At 38.6% G+C, this 26361-nt stretch overlaps 1 protein-coding gene across 1 annotated transcript in view; it reads right to left on the reverse strand.

Annotated features, from left to right (window-relative positions):
* The window catches only part of LOC127437711 (sorting nexin-33-like), a 28471-nt gene extending 3740 nt beyond the window's left edge, over positions 1–24731 (reverse strand). The window contains 2 exon segments of the mRNA XM_051692802.1: positions 22407–23559; positions 23561–24731. Of these exon segments, the coding sequence (XP_051548762.1) occupies positions 22407–23559; positions 23561–23818 (1411 nt within the window). The 5' untranslated portion in view covers positions 23819–24731.
* Positions 24732–26361: the final 1630 nt, after the last annotated feature.

The following is a 26361-nucleotide window of genomic DNA, read 5'->3' on the forward strand; positions in this document are numbered from 1 at the left end:
GGTGTCCAGCTACCCTCCATAAAAGAAAACCAGGACAAGCGCTGCCTTCGGAGAGCAAGAAGTATCATCAAAGACAACTCTCATCCCAGCCATGGACTCTTTACCCCTCTTCCATCAAAAAGGTGCTAAAGGAGTCTCCTCTGTCGCACTAGCAGACTCAGGAACAGCTTTTTCCCTTTCGCTGTCAACCTGCAGAACTCAGTAGCCAAGCACTAACCCCTAACACCCCCCCCACCCCACAGGATTGCAGAACTTGCAGGTTGTGTATCCAGCGCACAATGGTACAGGTTCAGGAAAAATAAAAAAATTGCAGGCACAGTACAAATCCATTCAAATGCACAATGGAAGAACTTTCTATGGTTTGAGATCATGGACAGTGTGCTGTTAGTGGAGATACCACTTGGGACATCAAAGCAGTTATAGTCGGTGAGTTGTCAACGCTAACATCTCTTGAAAGCTGACTAATGTTTACACACAACATAAACTCAATATTCTAGATAACTAGATAACATGATACCTCAGTTTGAGCTTTCCTTTTGCTTGTGAAATGGGTGAGGTGTGCGACGTTGGCACCAGGGCGGCGTATTAAGGGGGGATTTTAGGGCAACGCTGGGGGGCTATTGGCCCAGTGGTTGAAACGCAAATCGATTTTGGTCTTGCAGCTCAAGGTCCGAGGTTACTGGCCCCAGCTGGCCAGTTGATAGTCCTGGCTCGCACTAGCCCGATAGTGGAAAAGCGGCTACTGATTCTCTTGATTTTGATTTTGGTAGAAGTCATGGTCCTTCTTGAAGCAAAATATTATGTTATAGTTATTGATAATCACTGTTTTCAAGGGTGTTTTCTAGTTTTAGTAGTTTATATATAAATGTATGTAATGTTTAATGTCATCATAAAAAACACAACCATGAGGTGATATTATTTATTTGTCCAAGCAAAACTTCTGATTGTAGAATTCTGAAATGAGTCCTATTATAAACTAAATTTAATACATTCATTTTAACATTAAAATGTATATATATAAATGTTTAGTCATGCCTCAGTGAACCTCTGATCCGGTGTAACCTGTTCTTGCATCATACTCCTGTTTGACAGGACACGCTCACACTCGTAATTACGAGAATCTGAGCTCTTAAAGGAGCAGTTCAATCATAAGACCAAAATCTGAACTGATTCATGTGAATCCAAACTGAACAAAGCAACTGAATCAACTCATTTTGTGTCCATCTGTAACACAGAAACAAGACAGACAGAAAGACACGGAGATTAACAGACACAGCATGACAGATTAGATCTGAGTGTGTGTACAGCTGATCAGAGGTCAGTGTTTTACAGTGGCTGTACACACCTGTAATCCGACACAGGATGTCTGAGCATGAGCTCTTTGCTTCAGATTACACAACACTTTTTCTTTAGTTCCTTTAGTGAGCTCAGAGACTGATGGATTACAAAGAACAAATGGTGTACAGGCAAATGACATGCACAGAGTTCTTTATGCATTTCCTCAGCGAGTTTCTACATTATACATTATGTATTGTAAACGAGGTTGAAGTTGAAATATACGTTGGCTCGCCACACTGAATTTTAAAGGGGCCATCTTTGTCATCTTGTATGACATTTTATTTTTCCCCTAAAGCCGTCATTTAATGCAAGTCTATATTCCTTGCACCAAAAACATATTAAAGGAAAAGTTCACCCAAAAATGAAAACTCTGTCATTATTTACTCATTACTCCTCATTTTATTTTAAAAGAGCAAAGAAAAGTTGGTTTTCTGTTATATGACCCCATTACGAGGAACAATGAAAGAGGAGAGTGATCTTCTCATAACAGATGGACTTGAACAAGTGTCCACCAGTACCAGGCACAGCACAACACTGATCTCTATAATTCTCTCTTTCTCTAATCTCACAGCAAAAAGCATGAGTTTACAGGACTGAAATCTCCAGAACAGTGCTCAGTTCAACAGGTTTTATTACAAAATCTCACATTTCTTAAATTTTGCTTTAAAAATAAGCCACATTTTAGTGGAGTTAGACAGCGTAAAGTCTGTTTCACAGTATAACACAGCTCATACGTGGTTTCTGTGATATTAGTGGTCAAATGATATGGATTTTTCCTAACGTCAATGTCAATCTTTTTATACATAACATTAAAACAAAATGCACAAAAACTGGAAAATAAAAAAACTAGTGCCGTCAGTCGAATAATTGTTTTTAACATGATTAATCACAGATTTTGAAAGTGCTGAAATTTTACTCTAAATATCCTTTTTTTCTGTCAAAATGCATTTATTTCCTTCTTAGGAAAAAACTAAATGTAACAATATATTGCTTTATTGACATTTTCCAAACAATAGACCTTTTTCACAGACTGTGATGGCACGTTTCCACTTTATTTAGTAGCATAAACCTAACAAACTTTTTGATATGATAATTTTTTTTAAATATTGAGTGGAATTTTATAACATTATGCTTTGTGTTATATTACCCTGGAATTAGTTTTAAAAAATGAATTACCACAGCTGCAAAGGGGTTTCGATTACAGCTGCTGAGAGAGTGAGAGTAAATTTGGCATCGTCTCCCATCTGACTTAATCCACCACTCTCCTTTTTTTTTTTTCTTCTGGAAAGTCATTCAAATGTAATAGTCTTTTGCTCTTGGAGCAAATGGGTAAGTTAAATAATATTTGCTGTGGTCTCCCATTCACTCCCATTCAACGCTGTCGAAGTTTACCCTGCAATCGTTTACTTCAGCGTTCCAAAACCCGGAGTGTGAAAAAGGTCTATTGGTTACTTCCACAGTACAAGGATAAAAATGCACTAAAATTGCACCAATTCAAGTAACATTAAACGTTTCCCAAAGTCTAAGTGGGAGGTTGACTAATTGAAAGAACTAGTCCCCACATAGGTTGCATACTCAGTGCAATAGGCATTAAATCTCTTAAACTCTAATCCTCTACAATATTAATCAGCCAGCAGACTGTGGCTATCCACTTTGTTACAGCAATCGTGAAGCCGAGTTCATGATTTGCATCAGGGTGTGAAGCAGCGCTCTGAACTCCCCTTGAAAAGCGCTTGCAGACAAAAACATCTCATTCTGCGTTTTGAGGATATTTAAGACTTGTCGTGCTTCTGTGGTAATTAAAATGCACCTTGCTTAGGCTGAAAAATAATTGATTTCTGTCACAAGTTCCATCTAGGCTTTTTTGTACAACAAATACAGTTAAGAGCTCCTTTCTCCATAATTTTATCACTGACACGGAATAACTGCTGTGTGTTTGTGGTGTGTGCGGCAATGACTCCAGGCGGACACATTGTAAAGGTTCCATCCTTACAACCAGTGTTTATGCTGGTAAATGCGTTAATCGTGATTAAGAAAAATTAACATGTTAAACATTAAATTAATTGCATGCATTAACGCCTTCATTTTGACAGCTCTACTAAAAAACACGAATTATCCATTTACAAGGCTGTTGGTCAGTTTTGGAACTGACAGTTATGTTAATTGGGCACATCTATGCACCGATACTGATTATCTTAAAATGCGGAAATAGAGGTCCATTAATATTTTATTTATATTGGCCTTTTCAACAGTTTTATTTATAGAGACAGAGGACAGAACATGATGAGGAGAAAAGGGGGGAATAGATTCAAGAAATGCACCAAGGTTAGAGCTTAGGGTTGCTAAATTTTCGTCATGCGAATACAGGATTTTTGATCATTTTGAGTGCTTAAATACGGGACGGGAGTCCCCATGAAGTGTTATGCCACCCAAATGGGGGTGGGCGGAGACTTCCCTCTTGACAAACTCACCTCTAAAATACGGGACAGTAGGTGTCCCGTACGGGACGTCTAGATTTCTGCTACTACAGGACAGGGCCCACTCTAACACTGCTTTACTGACATAGTTAACATTCTGCTGGGAGAGACAAAGGCATGCTTTTATTTCTTTCAACTCAAACTTCTAGTTTCCTTCACCTTGTTTTGAAGCTTTATAATGTTCAGCAATCATAACACTGGCAGAAACTCTTTAAACTCTCAGGCCATGTTCACACTACTAAAACTCATCGGGTTTGCTATGTTTACACCTCTAATCCACACTGGAACTTTCGAAAACGCTTTCTTGTACCTCATATTTTGGAAAATGACAACATTAGGAAACTGAAAACTGAGCTTTTTAAATGAAAACAGATTAGTAAGGACACCGCCTCAGAATTCTAGAGGCCCAGTAGAGTTAGACAGGTAGAACGCTATAGCACAACATGTTATTAAAGGGCATGAAGTGAATTGTTCTCATTCCATGAGTGACTTAAAGGAAGAAATGCTGTGAGTACCCTCATGGCTCTGTCTGTATTTAAACATGCCTGTCCTCATGCAGAACTTCTACTCTTTGTGTTCAGTTATAACAGAGCAATGAAAGAGGAAGCTGAGCATTCATAAACTGTCTGTACCACTCTGCACATTATTTCTGAGGTCAATGTGACTGTTAGGTTGTTTGTTCCTTATGCAAACACTTATACATATATGACCCCTGTTAACTTTGAGTGGAGGTTTTCTAATGGTGTCATGCCATATTCTAACCCACGGAAATAACCCTGGCAGATGCTAAATGATATATGCCGTTTACACCCCAATGAAAATAGTGGCAGATATTATTTGAACACCAACCCTGGTGCAAATAATAAACCCTTACCCCTAAACTTGTGATGCTCCGATCGATCGGCCACCGATCAGTATCGGCCAATATTCATGTCCTGTGATTCGATCAGTGATCGGTAATTTGGCCAATCGCATAAACCGATCGCTCATGTAGGAAAGTGGTCACTCAAAGACATGCTGTTCTTTTAAGACTTCAGCAGCGCTGTCAGGGCATAACGGAGTGTGGGGAATACTGGCATAGTGTTGTAAGACAACAAACTTGATTCAGCAGTTATGAACGATGCAGTGGGAGAGGTATGGCAAATAAAGTTTGTGTACTGTACTGTTAATGTGGCATTTCACACGCGACAAGGCAAAGGGAAAACAGCGAGAGCTGTCCTAATTATCGTTCATGGAGGCAGCTCAATAATAACTTGAGTTACAAGATGTGGTGTAATTCATCTATCAAATTTTATTTTTAAATAAATATCTCCCGATTAAATGGCATTAACAATAGTTGCACCTGTAGAGTCCAGACACATGCAATCTTTCTCCGCTTTCCTTTCATCTCTTACCCTCATGAGAGAGTGCGTGTTACCTTCGTTAAAGTTCAAGCAGCAACAAGTGAAAAATTTACTATTAGCATAATACAATCATCCAACTAAATTAAAAGGCAGGGAAGGAATTTATAAATGTAATCATTCTTTATACAATATTAAGATACCATAATATAATGTATTAAATATAATGCAAAAATAAAATAAGGAATAATTATTATTATTTGAAATAATGACAATGAATCAATAACCAAAAATGTCACATCAAGTTTAATTGCACCTATGGGTTATCAGTTTGTCTTCAGTTGGACACTAAGCTTCATTTTTTATAGGGCTATCTTAATATAGAGAATATTTTGTTAGCCTATACTTGTTTTAAAGTCTTAATTAAAAAAGTTTTTTTAATAAGCCTTTTAAACATTTTCTGTCATCAAAAACTAGGCAAATTGATATGACTGAGAAGATGAAAATTCAATTAATAGTGACAGTGTGCAGAGAGCTTACACATAGTTAGTTATGACAGAGAAAATAAAGCAGTTACAGAAATACTCAAACCAGCCCGTCTGGCACCAACAATCATCCATGCATTTATCTAATCAGCATATCATGCGGCAGCAGTGCAGTGCATAAAATCATGTAGATACACGTCAGGTGCTTCAGTTAACGTTCACATCAACCATCAGAATGGGGAAAAAATGCCGACCCTGGCATGATTGTTGGTGCCAGATGGGCTGGTTTGAGTATTTCTGTAACTGATGATTTTACTCCAAATGGTGCCAAAAACAATCCAGTGAGGGGCAGTTCTGTGGACGGAAATGCATTATTGATGAGAGAGGTCAAAAGAGAATGACCAGACTGGTTCGAACTGACAAAGTCTACGGTAACTCAGATAACCACTCTATACAATTGTGGTGAGAAGAATATAATTTCAGAATGCTATTCTGAGATGCGGGTTGGCGCTGTTTTGGCAGGTGGCAGGTGGTTTTAATGTTGTGGCTGATCGGTATTTCTGTGGTTCCACCAGACTACTGGGGTGCAAATAGCTGCACTGTGTGGCAGATGCTATTTACACTGGGGTGCAAATAGCAGGGTTCCCACTCTTTTCAAGGCACAATTTTCCAGGACAATTCCAGGACATTCTATGTGCCCAATAAGTGTAATATTTAAGCAAAAACACATGCGTCCATTTAAATTGAGCTTTTATTTTGGCATTTCTGTGTGTTTTTGATGGTAGTTTCTCACCTGCAGATAAGCAGTTTGTCCCATGGCGCAGTGTGATTATTAATCCCCGTAAAGCTGTGATTAGGGCTGGGACGATTCATCGATGTAATCGACGTCATCAATTACAGAAATACGTCGATTTGCATAACATGTGTCGGCGCGTCGCAATGAAGTAATTAAAATGGCAGCGCCCGGTTTAAGTATGGATTCCCCCGAAGAACAAGCTGCAGCTAAAAAAAATCTCGCCTACGGTCATCTAAAGCGTGGGAGTATTTTAGCCAGAGACCCAACAATGTGGTGCTGTGTAAGCTATGCAAATTGGAAATGGCTTATCACAGCAGTACAACCGCCATGAACGAACACTTGAAGCGAAAGCATCCCGGAGCACTTTGTCAAGACGGCAGCAAGGTAAGTCCTGTTTACTTTATGTCCCCACCCAAGCATGACATATTAGTATTACAACACGTGTTAGTACTAGTCACTTTAAATTGATTTTTTAAATGTTTCCTCATCGCCCCCATGTTAAAAGTAATTTCTGCACCGCTGCTAACATAGGGTGACCATACGTCCTCTTTTTCTCAGACATGTCCTCTTTTTCGGACCTTAAAAAAGCGTCCGGCCAGGATTTCTAAATTTGCAGAAAATGTCCAGGATTCGGCTTTAGTTGCATTATGATGTGCATCTGGTCTAATACTTCATTGTGTGTGCGTGCATATTTGCATTGCTTTAACCCCTCTTTGTAAGTCCCGCCTTCTCGCACACCAATTGGTCAATTATAAGAGGCTTGCAGCAACTATTGGCCAAATTCCTGCCTGTCAATCTCTCCGCGAACGCGCAAAGCGCTGTTGTGTTTGGCATCAAACAGCTTGACAGTAGCAGCAAATGACAGCTGAGTGGAAACAATGCCCAAACGAAAGTGCAAATTTACAGAAGATTTGCAAAAGGTCGAGATCCGTGGGAAGCAGAATGTATGACATGTAAAGCTGGCACTTATGTGTCAGTTGCTAATAAAGGTGCAAGTGATGTAGAAGCACACATTAGCTCTGCGAAGCATAAAGGGTCAGCAAAAGGTGAAAGTTCAACAGGTAAAGTAACGGACTACTTTTTGCGACCAGGTAAAATTGTTATCACATTGCTTCAGAAAAAGAATCGTTAGATTAATCGATAAAAAAAATTATGGTTAGGTGCAGCCCTAGCTGTGATTCAATTGAATAAATACATACAGTAGTCTGTATGTGCTGCACACTTCAGAGTGCTCTCTATCTCTGTCATCTCACACAGAAGAGTGTGCGTGATGATCATGATGAGGTTTTTTCAGTGTATGAGCGGTCGGCTTTACATATTCATTTTGAAGTGCCCATCACTTGCAGATTATTTGTTTATTCAATTAAATCAGACTGTTTTAGTTTAATTTTCACACTAGGACATATCAGAATTTTAATTTGATTAATTGTACATTATGTCATATTCCACGTCATTCTGCGTTTTATTGCTTATGTCATTTGTACGATTAGATTTTGTGTTTTCCGCATACTACATTGAAAAATAAATTCACATCCCAAGGTATTAGGGACGAATCACTGTGGTCCGACTGTCATCGTTGTCTAAAGTTTATAACTCACAGGGTTGCAAACTCATGAGGGTCGAAAAAGTTGAGACAATCACTGATCCACGAACATGTTTTCCGGGGTTATTTTTTTAAAGAATAAACTAAAAGCACCAACTTAAGCTATTTTAATGATTCAAATATAGAAAATAATCTGCACAATTTTGCAGAATTAGCTGCAAAAATAAAGGGTATTTTGTTCTGTTTTACAAATTTTTTCAGTTTAATTTATTGACTAGTTTAGTGACCACTTCTGGAGATGCCACTAGGTGGAGACAAATGAGCATCTTATGTGCTATGAGTCATTGAATCATTTTGAGATGTTTACCACCGAAATCTGCCAAGAGACTTTATAGTATTTAAGCATTATAAGAACAAAGCAGATCTATAATTTCCATTCAGTTTGTGAACTGCCGAGCATGACTTTTCATCCAAACAGACAATAGTCTAATAATATTAATGAGTATCAATTACGTCCTTATCTTCTCCTTTATTAAAATTTGCATGACAAATCTACTGACTTCAGTAGAATGTTTAAGCATTATAAGAACAAAGCAGATGTACTGTATAATTTTCTTAAAGCAGTTAACCTGCAGAGCATGGCTTTTATTAGAAAAGACAACAATAATAGCCTAATAATAATAATAATTTTGAGTTTCATTAATGTCCTTTGGTCATTGTAAAGTGCATTTCACATGAGTTGAGTCAAGGCGTCAACGCTCCGCTCAATGCCAGCGTCAAGCAGCGCTTTGCCCTCCACATGACAAGTGTTGCAGAAAGCGTCACTGAAGGGTGAATATTTTGGGGGGGATTTTCTCCCCTTTTCTCCCCAATTTGGCATGCCCAATTCCCAATGTGCTCTAAGTCCTCATGGTGGCGTAGTGACTCGCCTCAATCCAGGTGGCAGAGGACAAATCTCAGTTGCCTCTGTGTCTGAGACAGTCAATCGCGCATCTTATCACGTGGCTTGTTGAGCGCGTTACTGCAGAGACATAGTGCTTGTGGAGGCTTCACACTATTCTCCGCGGCATCCACGCACAACTTACCACACACCCCACCGAGAGCAAGTACCACATTATAGCGACCATGAGGAGGTTGACCCAGCATGACTCTACCCACACTAACAACCAGGCCAACTGTTTGCTTAGGAAGCCTGACTGGAGTCACTCAGCACGCCCTGGATTTGAACTTGTGACTCCAAGTGTGGTAGTCAGTGTCTTTACTTGCTGAGCTACCCAGGCCCACTGAGGGATGAATTTACGAGCTTGCCACGCAAGAAAGCGAGAGGTGTGCACAATAAACAATGAAAACATTTATTTGGAAGAGAAAAAATGGCAATTGCTTTGATTGCAGAAAATAAAAAGAGGACTCGTTTATGTTTAGGTCTTAGTATTTTTTTTGGTAATATAATTACTGTAGTTCAATAACTGGGGTCTCTGGACACTCAATATTAAATACAGTATCTCTTCATAAATTTGGACAGTTTTGAAGTATTTCTTGTAGCTTTGTATTCACAAAGACACCATTGTGTCAAAAACGTGTGTGAAAAACAATTTGGTGTGAAGTTGTGCTGACACATCACTTCATAGCTTTCAATGTATTTGGCAGCACTGATATGAGTCATTTACATTTATGCATTTGGCAGACACTTTTATACAAAGCAACTTACAGTGCACTTATTACAGGGACAATCCCCCTGGAGCAACCTGGAGTTAAGTGCCTTGCTCAAGGACACAATGGTGAGGGCTGTGGGGATTGAACCAGCAACCTTCTGATTACCAGATATGTGCTTTAGCCCACCACGCCATCTCCACTCCAGTTCATGTAAAAGCCTCTCAATGTGTATAAACATCAGTCACTTTTACACATTAATAGCTCTTCCACCCTTTTCTCTCCGTGATGAACAAGGCAGACTCACATGCTGATGCTGAAGTAAACGAACAACATGCCCCTCTCATTCAGTCGGTTGGTACATGTACCAGGTCATATCAGTATGTTTATGAATGAGAAGTTTCACAAATGCCTATCACTGTGCATGTGCTGCTGTAACCAAGCACGTGACTGGCTGTAGCTGTAACCAATCAAGTGATCTGCCTCGGTTGGACATCAATTGCCAAGCACACAATTGGACGCTGCTGTAATCAATCATGAGGGTGTAAGCAACCTTAAAGTAACAGTTCACCAAAACATTTACATTTGCTGATAATTTACTCACCCTCAGGCCATCCAAGATGTATCTTTCTTTCTTCATCAAAACAGAATTTAAGACTTTTAGGATTTCATTTCAGGTCTCCTCCTTTAAACAATGCAAGTGAATGTCCTCCATTTTTTGGACTGTCCAAAGTGCATATTTAGGGTGCATCAAAATAATCCACATGACTATTCTTGACTCCTCCTCCACGTGACGCGTGTCCTAATCGTTACCATGTTTTTGTACATGTAACGAAAACCTTGCTAGCAACACAGTCAAACTGTTTTATTATACTAAAATATTTTCCAGGACAAATAATTATTTTCCAGGACATTTAAGTATTTTCTAATTTTCCGTGATTTTTCCACGACTGGAAAACTGCATTGAAAAATTCCAGGTTTTCCAGGACGCGTGGGAACCCTGAAATAGACACTCCGAATAACTTTAGGGGGGGTAATCCATTCAGTGCTTGATTAGTAATCCTACAAATATAGTTTGTTGATCTATCTAGTCTTAACCATCAAACATCAAGGGGGGCTCAGGGCAAAAAATGCCACTAAATGTGCCACAAATGCCCCCGCAATTTAAAATGATGGGGCAAAAAATGCACTCATAAGGAATTCTTCTGTTTTTAATCTGACATAATTCTTAGTATTCCATTGTTGTCCTGGTTCTATAGATTATGGCATAAAATAAATTAATTCTGATTGAATTTCTAGGGTAATAGGTAAGAAATTCTCAACCATGAAAATCTTTTATTAATTAATTGATTAAATTGAAGTCAACGGATGAGACAGAGAAATAATGGCCTCATAAAGGTAAAAAAATAAAATAAATGTTTTTGCCCAACAATTGCCCCTTAATTAAGTTAATTTCTGACACTGATGTCAGTTAATGTCATGTTATATAAACAAAACTATAAATGGTCAAATAAACAAAATCTTTATTTTTGTTTTAAATTAGCAAGATAACCGATTATCCTTCTAGGACGCTAAATTGTGACTACACAATTTAGGGACTGTTCAGACCGAACACGCCCTTGCTCTCAAGAAAAAGTTGTACACAGGCCCACGAATAGAGCAGAATGTGTTTTTAGCAGTTGAAATTCTTTTTAACTTGACACGGTGTCTGAAAATCACGATGATCCAATGCAAGTTCTTCACAGACGCAAAAATGTATTCGGTGTGAACGGCCCCTTACTACACATAGTCATATCAATTCTTCAGATATTACTTGGTCTCAATGTGTGATGTAAAAACATTTAAATGACATAATGATGTTAAATGTGCACTCAGTAATTTTTTCCTCATTAAAAAATCTATACTCCTTAAGAATCAGCAGCCATATCACCCTGCAGCTCTTTCCTGGTTCCCCACTAAAGCTAAGCAGGGGTGAGCCTGGCCAGTACCTGGATGAGAGACCTCCTGGGGAAAACTGTGGTTGCTGCAGGAATAGATATTAGACAGGCCAGCAGGGGATGCTCACCCCGTGGTCTGTGTGGGTCCTAATGCCCCATTATAGTGATGGGGACACTATACTGTAAAAAAGCACTATCTTTTGGATGAGATGTCAAACTGAGGTCCTGACTCTCTGTGGTCATTAAAAATCCCAGGGCACTTCTTGTAAAGTGTAGGGATATAACCCTGGTGTCCTGGCCAAATTCCCGCCATTGGCCCCTAATAATCTCCATCCCTGAATTGGCTACATCACTCTCCTCTCCACCAATAGCTATTGTGTGGTGGGCGTTCTGGTGCACTATGGCTGCCGTCGCATCATCCAGGTGGATGCTGCACACTGGTGGTGCTTGAGGAGATTCCCCCATACATATAAAGTGCTTTGATTGCCTAGAAAAGCGCTATATAAATGTAAGGAATTATTACTATTATTATTACTATATTATCAAAGTACTGTGGTGTTACAAGTACAGTTAATTAACCATACCTACATGATGAGTTACAACAGAATAGCGCAAAAGTTTTTGCTGAACTGTGGTTTGACAAGAGTCTTGAACACTGCTTTTTCTCATTAGAGAGGCCATACAGCTGAGCCATAACATGTTAAATAGTTCTAACATACTAACAGTAGCCTACCATACTGCCATTAATTGAATAAAGATTAATTTCTGATATCTGAGACCATCACTGCCGTGTTCACAGAGTGAGAGAGAAAAGATACTTGGTCTAAGTCCACATAGAAGGAGAGAGACTCATGTTTTTCTCACACTTATGGTGTTGGGAGGCTAAACAAAGAGGGCACAAATATCTGGAGAAGCTTTGGTTAGAGCCACAAAAACAGACATAGTTCTGTCAGAGTAAGAATTACGAGATTAATTTTGAGCTTTCTCTCAGTCTTTGAGGTGAAATGAATGTCGATTGCACAAAGAATAACAGACTGCATTTAATGTTTCTAACAGCTCAGTCATGGAAACAGAGGAATTTTAGGCTGGAAAAACAGTCAAAGCTGAGCAAATTCTCAGAGAAACATGAGCATGCAAAGACTACATATATGTGTAGCTTTAAACTTTCAGCTTAAAATCTTGCATAACTGAACTCAAACTCTTGAGTAAAATTTCTAGTAGGCTCTGTTCCAAAAACATACTAACCTGACTAATTGCCTATTGCCTCCATATGTTGCTGCCGTCCATTCGAATAGGGTCCATCACGCGAAGTGCACAGAAGACTCGACTCACAATTGATTTTAACAGAGTTTGCAGCCAGATTTTTATAAACGCGCGTACTCTGAACGCCTAGAATTGGCATGGAATTGTTTGCACTTATGAGTGGGTCCACAAGGTGGCAACACTCACAGTTGAGCCTTTGCTGTTTTTTTTTATTTTTAACTATTTTTATTGATTATTTTCGTAGATTGAAATATAAGTGTATTTATAATAGTTATATTTGATATGCGATATTAAATATGTGATATGCTTCACAAAGGGGGCACGTCTATGATGCCTTAAAGACCTATGTTGACCCATTTGATTGGGCAAAAATCTATGAAGTGCAAGAGTAATTCATGTTTTTGGTCGGTTTTCCTGGATGAGAAAGACTATAAATAATAAATGCAAATATCTGCTTAAAGTTTTTTGTTTTTTTACACTTTGGCGTACAGAAGCATTTATGGGTGTTTCTTCAACTTCTGGCCATTTTATGTCCATGGGGTTGATTTTTATTAAAATTAAAAGATTTCAACATTTTTCTTTTTGTTATAGGAAGATCACATTAAAACTGACTTGAAAACTTTTTATCAGGCCTTCATTACTTATTTTTGGTACTTTTCAAATGCCTTTTATGTACAGATTTGACTGTTTTAGCCAGATCTGACTGTTAAACCCAAACCTTCAATTCCATGAAAAAACCCATGATAGGGGGCCTGGGTAGCTTAGTGGTAAAAGACACTGGCTACCACCCCTGGAGTTCACTAGTTCGCTAGTTCGAATCCCAGGGTGTGCTGAGTGACTCCAGCCAGGCTTCCTAAGCAACCAAATTGGCCCAGTTGCTAGGGAGGGTAGAGTCACATGGGGTAACCTCCTCATGGTTGCTATAATGTGGTTCATTCTCAGTGGTGCATGTGGTGAGTTGAGGGTGGATGGCATGAAGCCTCCATACACACTATGTCTCCATGGTAACACACTCATCAAGCTATGTGATAAGATGCACAGGTTGGCAGTCTCAGACGCAGAGGCAGCTGGGATTAATCCTCCACCACCTGGATTGAGGCAAATCACTACACAACCACAAGGACTTAAAAGCACATTGGGAATTGGGCATTCCAAATTGGGTGAAAAAAAAAAGGAAGTCCATGATAAAAATGTTTTTTATTGTGTGAAAATTATTTGTCAATTTTTAAAAAATGATGACTGACACACAGCATGATTTCCACCACAACAGTTTTGCCCCCTAATATTCTTTTTTTTTTTTTTTAAAGTTAGTGGACTTAAAGGTGCAATATGTAACAATTTTCATGTAATATTCGCCTTTTTTTTGCCAATGTGTGAACGGCTTGTAACGCAACTTAAAAAATGAGCCCTTCCCGGACTTCCTAGGTTGCCTATTAAAGCCTGTAGACTGATTTTCATGCAAAGGGAGCGGGTCACTTTTGCCAGGAAAATCCAAAGGATGTGACGTTTATGCGCGCTCCCGAGAGCCTTCCCTCAGACAGTAATAGCTTCTCTTCCGCTATTCAACAGCGACAACAGACAGTCTGCAACACTAGGTAACATATCTTACAGATCTAATCCAGCAAACGTCCGGCTCCCAGCAAAACACCGACTCCTACACAAACTCTGAGTGAGCCAAAAAAAAACAAAAACAACAAAAAAAAAACATTTATCTACTGAATCCCGTGTGGCTAAGCGGAAACGTGATCGTGGTCAAGTGAAAACTAGAGTGAACATCGGCAGAGCATTTGATTCCTGGAGGGACCTTCGTTCGTTTTTGGGGATCAAAACCGACTCTGAATTGGCGTTCTTCTTATTGGACAGGTAAGCTTACATAACTGCAAAGCATGTGAAATATAGTGCCATAAGGATTGATCTGTGTAATTTTAGCTAACTTGATCTTGCCTGCACAGTAACTGTCATAAACAATGTTAATCTGTAATTATTCAGCAAGGTAAACTATAATAACACATGAAATGAATGCTAGACAATGTTCAAGCTAATGCAAAAAGACCCATTCATTAGTGTAACGTAACTTGGTTATACAGAAAATATATACATTCTATTATTATAAAACAATAGCACATCAATATATAAAAATGACAGTTGTGATGGAATCACATCAATACTGAATTGTGTCAACATATTTATAAAGTACAGTCTATTTTATCAGCTACTGTCATCATCCACCAAATTTAGCTAACAGCTATTGATAAAGCTGGCTAGCTAGCTAATGCCGACATAGGCTATCGTATAAATGTAGTCAGTGTATTATGCAAAGAAAAGTGATTACTTCAAACTACAGTCTCGCATAGTCAGACCTATATCCACACTTTAATTAGCCCTGTTCCAGCATAGTAGAGTCAAATATAATATACAGTCTCAAAGTTTGTAGTAAAACAATCAGAACTGTGTCATTTTAATTATGCTACCTCATCTGTCAGCATGATGCCGGTGAATCACGTTGTCTCTTTGTACGTTACGTCATTGTTTTGGAGTGTGTGCACGAGCACGAGTAACAGGTAGCTGGCTGCAGTTCACTTAATGGCCACAGGTGTCATTAATAACAAGGGTTTCTGAATCTTACATACTGCACCTTTAACAAAGTAAACAAAAATGTCGACTGTGTGAAATTATTATCCAATTGTGTGTATTTAGGATACATAAAATGTATAAACAAAATGAGCAAAACAAATGAGTCTGCCATTTTTTTCCCCGAAAACATTAAAAATGTCCTTTCCACAAAATAATTCTATTAAACACAATACAGAATTTGAGAAGAGGTGGAAATGACACTGTGGTGGGACAAAAATGACAGTGTGTAAAATATTAAAAGAAGACTTTACTTTCAGTGGCTGAAGTTGAAAAAACACCCATAGAGATGACCTCAAAGCTAACGAAAGGACTAAAAGCAACAGATTTTTTTGTTTTGGAAACATAGCTAATGACTTCCAGTGATATAACAGAGTCACTATTCTGTTTATAGCTGCTCTTCTGCTATAGAAAGCTGTGTGTTGTTTCAGGACAGGTGAGGAACAATCCTTCACTGTCCTGTTCATCCACAAGTATGTAAGACACAAGCATGATGTAAAAACCCGCCTCACTTCCTGTCAGTTCTCAAAAGATGGAGAGGAATTCAAGGTCTTGCCCTGACACGTTATTCCTCTTTATTTCAAAACTAAAAGCAACAAGAATCATTCCAAAAAACACTGCACGACTACTCTGTTGCGTACGTGTGTGTATTACTCAAATATCTGGCAATAAAACCAGACCAACACCCAGATCAACAGAAAACTTCATGACTACCATACACGCACAGCCTGAGGCCTGGAACACCTTTTGTTTTTACTCTTATTTTTTTTTTATTCTCTCCATATTAGCTCAGACGATACTGCAGCTAAGTTTTGAGAGAAGTTATGCAATATTATCCAAATTCACATCCCACTGCTTTAGTGAAATCCAAATATTTCTGTACCCTTTAAATCGGAGAGTGGGTCCAGGTCAAGTGTCCTGCAGTCCCACATCAGATTTGATTACAGCCCATTGGCTCGGACACAAAAACTGCATACGGAGCATGCTCCGAAAGAGCTGTTATTATTTCCCAGAGTCATGTGTTGTTTTTGTCCATTCATTGGTTTCCTTTGATCTCTCCTTGAGCTGTCGTGCAGCTCACGAGAGAAACAGATCATATTTCATGGATCATGGAGGCTGATCTTAGATCAGTGTTATCCCTACGTTAGAGATGCTCCACAAACACTTCACTGACCCTTTATGAGCTATAATCAGTTCCTTGGCAGATGCTATCTTACCAAAGCACAGTTGTATATTACTAGTACAGCACTACTATAACAGGTACTGTAGATCAGACTACAAAGTATTGCTAAAGGCCAAAGCCAACACATTCATATCAATAAAACAAACTGAAGTAGACATGGAAACAAAATCAACCATGTTTCCTTTCCTAATAAATGTTCCTGTTCTTAAAGCCATTGTCAACTTTGGTTTTCAGCATGCTGGTATGTCTAAATTTCAGCATCAGCACAGTACATGTGGACTGTCCGCGTGCTGCCCAGTTTTACTAGACGGGACTGTCCGCGTCAATGGCAAGTCATAGTGTGCATGCATCACACGTGTCTGTACGGGCTCACGGTCAAAAGAGTATACTTTGAAAGGATAGTACGTATGGCCTAGCCTTTATTGTGTAGGATTCATTTCCTTCTAAATTAATTTTATTTTTTGCTGATGAAACCAAGGCTGCATAGTCAGGAAAAAATAATATAAACCAATACTATCACAGCCTAATGATCATGATCCAATCAAATCCTGAAGGATACCACTCTACTTTAAATTCCGCTTACCTTACTGAATATTCAGGGGATGAGATTTGAATCTTCTCCCGGCTGATGCACACTCTGGCACGGGGACGCTCGTCACTCGCGCACGTTTGCTGCAGCTAGATTATAACGTGATGGCTTGCGACGTAGTGAATCATAATATATGTGTCACATTCACTGTGTGTACCTTTTCATGAAGGAAATCGGCAATACGCAGCTCTATTAAGAAGAGAAAGTTAGTTTTTTTGTGAGTTAAAGATGGATCGAAGTGAACATGAAGGTGAGAGAGTGTAGTCTTAGCCCATTATACACTGGAACAAAATACATTTTTGATTAGTCTTTTTTGGCTTGTTTTCCAAAATAATATCTAAAACTCATTTAAAACAATGTACATTTACTTTAGGAGCTATACTACAGAAGACAAATTGTTATTGGAGAATGCTGAATACAACATTTAATCGGGGCTCGACATTAATGCTTGTCCACTTGTCCGGGACAAGTGGATTTTTGAAGGGGCAAGTGAAAGACAATTTTACTTGCCCGACCGGACAAGCAGACTGATTAAAACATCAATAACGAAAAAATAACCATATATATTTGTGATAGCCTAGCACTGTGTCACTTATTAGAAAGTTCATATTTTTATTCTGCTGTTGAATGTAATCCAGAGTGCGTAATTGTATAATTCGCTAGCGATCTAGTAACAGCTGCACCCTGTTTGATTGACAGGCGACGTATGTGTGTGTGCTGAACAGGCGCTTGTTTTCCGAAAATGTTTGCGCTACTGCGCACATGAATGGTCAAACACATTTCAAAATTCCGCCAAAATGCCCGTCTTGGTGAGGTATTCATGTAACCACAGAGAGTGATGTCTAAAGTGAACATAAACAGTGGAGAAAAAAGCAGATTTGTATTAAAATGTTGGACTTGTTAGTGTAAATGTGAGCTAATAGACTTGCTGCCGTCTAGTGTGTCATTATAATAATCAAACAACCATAACAAGAAAACGAGAAAACACTCACTGCTCTTGACTGGGTAAGTTTAGTAGCTTTAAAAAGTATTAATGTATTATAATTATACAGTGAAGGCCAGTAGTAGTTTTATGTTGCATTTCATTCTGAATGTTTACTTGAATACTTGATAGCCTAAGCTGTTAAAAAGTACTGAATTTTCTTAATTTGTATTTTTGTTCTATTTTTAATCTATTTCTATTCATTGCTGTTTTTTATTGTTATTTTATTACTGACTGTTTACTAGCCTTGAATAATTACTTAAGAACTTGAAACCATTCTTCCATAATTAACATATTAGTTAGTGTTATTATTTGTTGTGGTTTTGAAGCTGGTATTGAGAATTGTCAAATTTCACTACCGACTACTGAAATGTTGGTATTGTGATAATGTATAGCCTTTATTGTACATGGTAGATCTTGCTGCATTTACATGATGAAAAAGTAGATCTCATTCCATAGAAGTGTGAGCATTCCTGCTGTAAATGATGGTGATGGAGGTTTTTCTTTATTTGACTACCATACATAACATAAAATAATTATCATATGACAATAGCCTACTCCCCTACCCAGTGCAGTTTACGTTTCAAGTTCAAGGAAATCCACTTTTAAAAAGACTGTTAAAATTTTTTTTTTTTTAAAGTTCAATAAATGCATGATGTCAATGTCTAAAGTCAATGAGTAATCGTGTTAAATAATTGTGATCTCAGTATTGACCGAAATAATCATGATTATGATTTTTGCCATAATCGAGCAGCCCTACTATCTGTATATACTCTAGATATAGCTGGACCATTTGACTTAAATATGAATTATAGGCCAAACAATGGGTTACAAGTAGAGGTTGACCAATAGTGGATTTTGCCAATATCGATAACTAAGGTGGTGGAAAAGGCCGATAACTGATTACTCAGCAGATAGTTTTTTTTAAATGTATCTATATAATAATAATAAAAATCTTATTAATTCCTTACTATGAAGGGCATAGACACTGAGGCTGCAAAATCAATAAAATCCCAAAAGAAGTTTACTGTACAACCAAAATCCCAAAAATAACCAGAGAAATGATTTGGTGCATAACATGGGACTTATTACTTTAAACAAGTCTGGGGACTCTTATTTTGAAATGATAGCGATTTGGCTCAGTTACAATGCTCTATATGTGAGTGTTTACCAATGAAGCTTTTTATAGGATATAGATTTACCAGATGAAGATTTTTGTGGGTAAATATTTCACCAGATGAGGTTTATTTTTAAGGAATTAATGAGGGAAAAAAATTAATAAAAATAAAATATCAGCAACTATCTGCATATATTTTTTCCGATAACCAATAGTTCCAATGAGCAACTATCGGTACCAATTAATCGTTAAAAAAAGCTATATATCGGTCTACCTCTATTTACAAGGCCCAAAACAATTTTCTGAATTTCAATCTAGCAGCTCCATGATGTTCAATAATCTTAAAATGAAAAAAATGTATCCTAGATAGCAACAGTTATTGAATTAAGATATATGAGAGGTCTGACGAGACATGTTGAAAGTCCAGTCAGAAGGATACATTTTAAGAAGAAAATGTAACAAATAATATGTATTTAGCTAGCTGGATGATAAATTGAAACAATGTTGAGCAAATTAAACTTCAGTTAAAGCAGAACAACTTTACTGTATTTAGAAAATAGTTGAAAAGAGTTGCTTTCAAGTCTGTTTTTGTCTGTTCAAGCTTGAATCTATCCGTACGTTCACATGCACTTCAAAAGTTCGATTTCAGTCGGACTAAAACAATAACTCGTCTTTTTCAAAATGTCATGTAAACACTTTAGTTCGACTGAAATTCAGTCAGACTAACATACTTAGATAAAGCGACTAGCTCGGCTTCGTCCAGCATGTAAACATGCTAATCAGACCACAATTGGCATTGTGCACATGTTCCAAAAAACATTACAAAGCAGTGCGGCGTGTAATTAATGCGCTGTTTTTGACGTCCTTCCTTCAAATATTTAATAACGCAATGTGTCATGTATACCTCGACAGATGAAGACCGTAGCTTGAATATGCAAATCAAGCTGTAGCTCGAATACAACCACACATGTAAACATACCAAATGTCAGAAATTAGCTAGTAAATTTATTGAGTAAAATTAATATTGATTCAGAGTCAAAAATCAGTAATTGGATGACTGTTGGTATAAGGGATACTCATCCTAAATCCATATAAAATCAGTGGTCAGTGCTCTTCCATTGAAAGACTAGAATCTTCATATACAGTACAGGCTATAATATAATAGAGTTCTACTGTAGTTAATGTTAGGGTAAGGGTGGGAGTCACTATGTCCATTAGTCACTATTAGCAACTTAATTATTTAAAACACCATTATTCATTGTATGGCAAGATCCATTGTATCTGAACACAAACTGTAATCAAGTTACAACCGTTATAGGGTGTGGACGTGAAACTACAGCAATCAGACTGTCCTGCCTTCAATACACAAGCACATGCACACGCACACACACGTCAGAAGGAGAAACTAAGGCAAATGTTTGCCCAAGGTGGTTATTTAATTAACACTAGTTAATTCTGCTGAATAACACAAGGTGAACTGCCCTCAGGTACACAATGCTGACAGATAATGGGGATAGTTTTCACTGGTCTCTTCTACTTTTGAGAATAAATCTACAACCCTGGATTAGGCACTACAGATCCTGAACTATTTGGCTGCTACCATGTCTTTCTGGCATGTAACGTTCACGTGTCATGTGACTGATCATGAAACAACACATGCACACCTGTGTCGTAAGGATAATACACCTTTACACACGTCTCAAGATGGCAACTCCTGCTGTTGTCATCCACAATCTACAGGGGCATTTCACAGTTCCTATGTATTTATATAGGACTTTTATGGACCTTGTTACAATTAACACAGCACTACAACACAAAATTGAGTGAAAAGATTAAACCCTACTGGTGATTATAGTTTCAGGGTCTCATTAAACATCAAAAAGGCTTAAAAGGCAATCAAGGCCTTACAAAAGACACTGATTGGGCTACGCCAATCATCTAAAAACATTGGACAAGGCATATTTGAGGGTTTTATAAGCTGATAATGATGAAAGATGTATAAATGTTCCAAAAAGAGTGCAGAGCTACGTCAGCGTTAGAGTGAATCACACGTCATACTTCACACCACAAACAAAAGGAAAAAATTATACAAAATTATATATAGCATGCTGATTTTCACTTTGTTTTATGTGTGTGTGGACAGCATGGTTTTCATAATGAGAATGAGATTTTTCTGCACTACAGTAATGAGAAATTGTGGATAAAATGTGCTTAATTGTCAGGAAAATAATGTTGCGATGCAAAAAATCGTAATGATCCTAAAACAGGATCCATTTTCGCTATGCAAACTATAATTTATTGTTTCTTTCTTTTGATTATGGGGTAAATTATGACCCACACATTTCTTTTTGAGATTCACCTATTAATATATCCTTATTAACAAATTTTTTTGTACACATCTAAAAGATGGCATATGTTAAATTCCAGCTCTCATTACACAAAAACATTGTAATGAAAGTGGAAGTTCATCTGGGCCATGAACGACTTAACTCTTTCTCTTAACTACATGGAAATGCCAAACGCATCCCATTTCCACTATAAAATGACTCTGTACCTCACCTTTAGGAGTTCAGACATCAACTGTGGATAAACAAAACCCCTACTCACCCCTACTCATATACATAACAACAAATGTGATTGGTTGCCTAAAGGCATGATGTCACTGGGTCAACTCTGCTCTGTGTCCCACATATCTGCAATCTGTGAATTGAGGAACCAGCAATCTTGTAAAACTAGTGAAAAACAATCTATTTGAAATGTTGGAGGATATATTAAGGCATGATATTTTAAAGCAATGTGCTGGGTTCAATATAAATTAAGCTCAATCAACAGCATTTGTGGAATAATGTTGATTTCCAAAAAAAATAAAAAATAAATGTCGCCATAATTTCGCCAAATATGCCACAAATGCTGCTGATTGAGCTTGACTTGTATTGACCCTGGAACATTCCTTTAAAAGTGAATGTAGCATTGCTGTGCCCCTACGACCCATTTATAAACAAATATCTTGAAAAAAGGTTAATATTATATTACAAAATTAGCCTAAGAGCTCTGTTTATTCAGAGCTAATTTTACCTTTTTGCAGGTGGATGATGTCTGGGAAATTGGATAGCAGGCCTTGGTACAGCGACAGTTTATCCAGCATGTGAAACAGGTCATATTTGGGCTGCTCTGCAAACATCTCGCCAATTTTCTCGTAGGTTCGCCCAGTATGCGAGATGGCATTGCTGAGGGCATCCGAGCTGTATGGAGGATCTAACAAGAACGATTGACTGATGGACTGGAAACCATTCCCAAGCCTTTGGAACTCTTTCCTAAAGCCTCCAAGGTGTTTACGAACCAATTCCGAAGCAACATGCGTCAACTGCATCACACTATCATCCATCTTTCTCGCAAACACCTTGAAGGAGTCAATGCGCTCCTCAACGTCCTGAAGATCCTGGTGCTCATTGGGTATCTGGAAGGTGAGCATGAAATGAGCACCAACCATCTCATCCTTCTCTGCCCTCCTCTTCCCGAGCTTCCACTGTTTATCATCTGCACACATTAGGAAGTGTTCGAAACCCTCATATTGTGATAGAACAGGGTGGCTGGTCATGTGGTCCATCCATAATATTAGCCTCCTCTTCCTCTTCTCAATGAAATCTTCCTCGAAACGGCCTGTGGCCTGTTTTTCTGGAAGGTGGGGCACGGATATGACAGTGAATTTGTGCAGTAGTCTGTTGTATAGCCAATCAAAGTGCTTGTAGCGACGGTACACCGGCCTGCTAGTATGACTGGGGGTCACTCGGTACGAGATATAAGTTTTAATGCCCTTGAATTTGGTCTGTTTTGTAGGGTCTTCAATGGAACAGGAAAATGGCTGAGGGCTCTCCTTCCATTGGGGCCCCCGGGGGCCCATTTCTATTGAATAAGACTCAGCGATTTTGGCCATCATGGGCACATCACCAAGTATGAAGGCCTCCACACCTGAACGCACGAAACTGGAGAACCGATTCAAGTTCCTGCCCACCATGCTGCCCTTCCTGTTGCTGGATATGCTGTCTTGGCGTTCCATGTATGGCTTGGCCCGGTAGTGGACATTTGAGTTGGAAAACCCGCTCTGGTGGGAATGCCCATTGGCACCTATGCCTCTCTGTGGATCTTCGTCATCAACGACTGTTGAGCTGTCATCCCAGTCGTCCCAATCGTCATCATCATCGCTCGGTAGGGTCGTAGTTGGGGTGTGGATGTAACGATATATCTTTTCCAGGAGAGCTTCCAGAAGAGCTGAGGGATTGATCAGTCAGGTTGGATCCAGAACGGCACCGGATGATGTGCACATAGGAGGCAGGGAAAAGTCCTCGTTCTCCTCGGCTGTTCTCGCCTTGTAACCAACCGTCCACAGAGCTCTCATCAAAAATCACGAGCTCTTCATTCTCCTGGATGCTTATCTCTTCCTTGTTTTCACTTTGGAATGTGTAGAGGGCTTTGGCTCTCAGTGACATTTTGTTGTGTTTTTGTTTTGTTTTTTTGCAATACCAAGGCAGATACACAAAAATTGGCCACAAAATCAGCTTCCTTTCTTCATGTCACAGTGCAGAATACTGTACTGATCAAATCTAACATAAACACAGGTCTATTTTCAGCCTCATTGGTGTATAACCCAGAGTCTTATATCTGGCTATGTAGTACAGCAGTAGATAAAGCTAATGTGCTCATAGCCTATGGAGACTGTTTTAAGGCTATTAGTTATAAAAATAAAAATAAAATAATAAATAAAATAAAAAAAATCTGATTGAAGGATTTAAGCCTTACTGGCGACAAATAAGAAATCAGGGATGGTTTATTTTCCCGGGAAAATGAAACAATGAGTGTATAATCGTATTTGCTACATTTGTAACTCTAAAAGAAAGTAAGTCTACAAAATATCCTAGTTGTATTGTTATTCTCCAACTTCACAAAATTTATGGCGTTTCATTATTCCGCAAAACCACAATATTAAGCCGCAAAAAGATAACTATAAATCCATAAATTCCGTCCAGCAGAACCTCGACACCGGTAAACACTTGCAATTCACTTATAATCCTTATATAACACTTTTAGGCATCTTGCGTGGTGTAAAACTCTTTCAAAACAAACACAAACTGGTTTGCATGTCCGGCTGAACTAAATTCCAGATGAAAACATTATCCCAACATTTTGTCCCGTACTGGGATGAGGAATACACGCATCCTCTGAGTTCCGTCAACAACAAAAGAGCAAAAAATACATCTAAAGCATCTTTATAATCCACAGATACATTTCAGATCGCTCTTTGTTCCCACTGTTTCCTTCGACTTTAGACTCAAATGGCCCGAGCGGAGTTTTTCAGAAAGTATTTCTTTAGTTTGAGCAGAAACGCAGTAACTCTTTCCATGACGTGACGATCGAACAATGAGAGTAGCGCAGTTTAATGTGGCACTTAAAAATGTTTCTGGCGGAGCCCTGCGGTCAACAAAACAACTACAGGCCCTGTGGAGTTTCACTAGTTGTCACGTTAAAAAGACAGCGTTTTTGTGTAGTCCGCATCTAAGCAAGCAAATCGTCTAATTTAACTCCTAGACCATCTAAAGTGGTCTTGATCCATTGGGTAGCTAAAAGCTTTTTGCCTACAAGGGGGCTCAAAAAAGCCTAATCCTTAATTGAGCCGTGTTCAAATTTCATGACCTGTTTTGTCGTATTGGAGATATCTGTAAACAAAACAATGCAATTGTTGAAATACATTAATTACAAATGTTTTATCTTTTGACTTACAAATAGAAATCCACTTCAGCAATGGATGTAAAATTAAATAAAATCCTTAGTCGTTAATCACAAACGACTGTGATTGGTCCATCTTCACCAGCGATGAGAAAAGTAGAGCGCACCACGTGACATCTATATGTGCAACCAAAGATTGTTTAACCCAAGACGGACCACTTGCATCAAAATCAATGGGAGAAATTGGAACGCTCAATATGGCGAATGTAACATCGTGTGTAGACCGTAGGTGCGTTTCAATCGACCGTTTAGGTCCTCCGGTCTGGACTTCACACATTATTCCGCCATATTAAAGGAGATTCCAAGCCAAAAGGTGCATTTATTTTCAGTTGGAAAGGCACTCCAAACGGCATAGGGAATAAGTGTACATCGATACATCACTTTACAGGAAGTGGAGAAGGATACTTACCCACCGGTCATTGCGAACCAGCAGAGTACTGATGTAACGTGGCTAAAATAAATGCTAAAATCAAACAAACAAAAGGAGTTTGAGATGCTGTCATTTTAATTAAACTTAATGCTTTCAATGTGGTTGCACATTTGATGATGTTGCAGGGTATTCCAAATGAACAAATTCTGTCAGGTGAAGTGGACTTCAGCAGATATCCCATGCTCAGTGAGTATGGAGCAGTGAACACTGTGTAGGGACCCTACGGAATGGAACGCACATCGTGTGATCATCCCTATGCCCTATTCACTACGAGGACAGAGCTATTGATATGGGTACTCTAACGGAAGCATATGGCATTACAGTTTGAATGTACCCTTCACTAAAACTCTTGTGAAAGGGCCCTTTGTGAAAACATTAACTTTCTTACTTTTGTTTGGAACAACCCTTCCAGTGGCGTCCCCTTCCTGAAATGCCCTTCAAGGGTGCAAAAATGCCATTTGGAAAACGCCCACATTCAATTGGAATTCGCCCCATATCTGTATTCACAGCAGTGCCAATCTTTGATTTTTGAAGGGAATGATTAATTATTTTCTGAGCAACTTATGTTTTTTTATGGAATCCCCTCAGACAACTGTACGATTTACAGTCTCCGACGTTCACCATTTCTGAACAAAATAAATAAAATTGGCACTGGATTTGATACTGAGATTTTAGCTTTTTTTCTTAGTCAGTCAGAACCTGTCTTTCTGTCAAAAAAAAAAAAAAGATACGACTATATGGAGCCTGCAAGGCTGAGTAGCCTGCCAGGAACAACGTATGGCACCTTTGACCCATAGCGACTTTTACCGTAGACAACGC

This window comes from Myxocyprinus asiaticus, chromosome 48 (assembly GCF_019703515.2).
Source record: "Myxocyprinus asiaticus isolate MX2 ecotype Aquarium Trade chromosome 48, UBuf_Myxa_2, whole genome shotgun sequence".
Classification (NCBI taxonomy): domain Eukaryota; kingdom Metazoa; phylum Chordata; class Actinopteri; order Cypriniformes; family Catostomidae; genus Myxocyprinus; species Myxocyprinus asiaticus.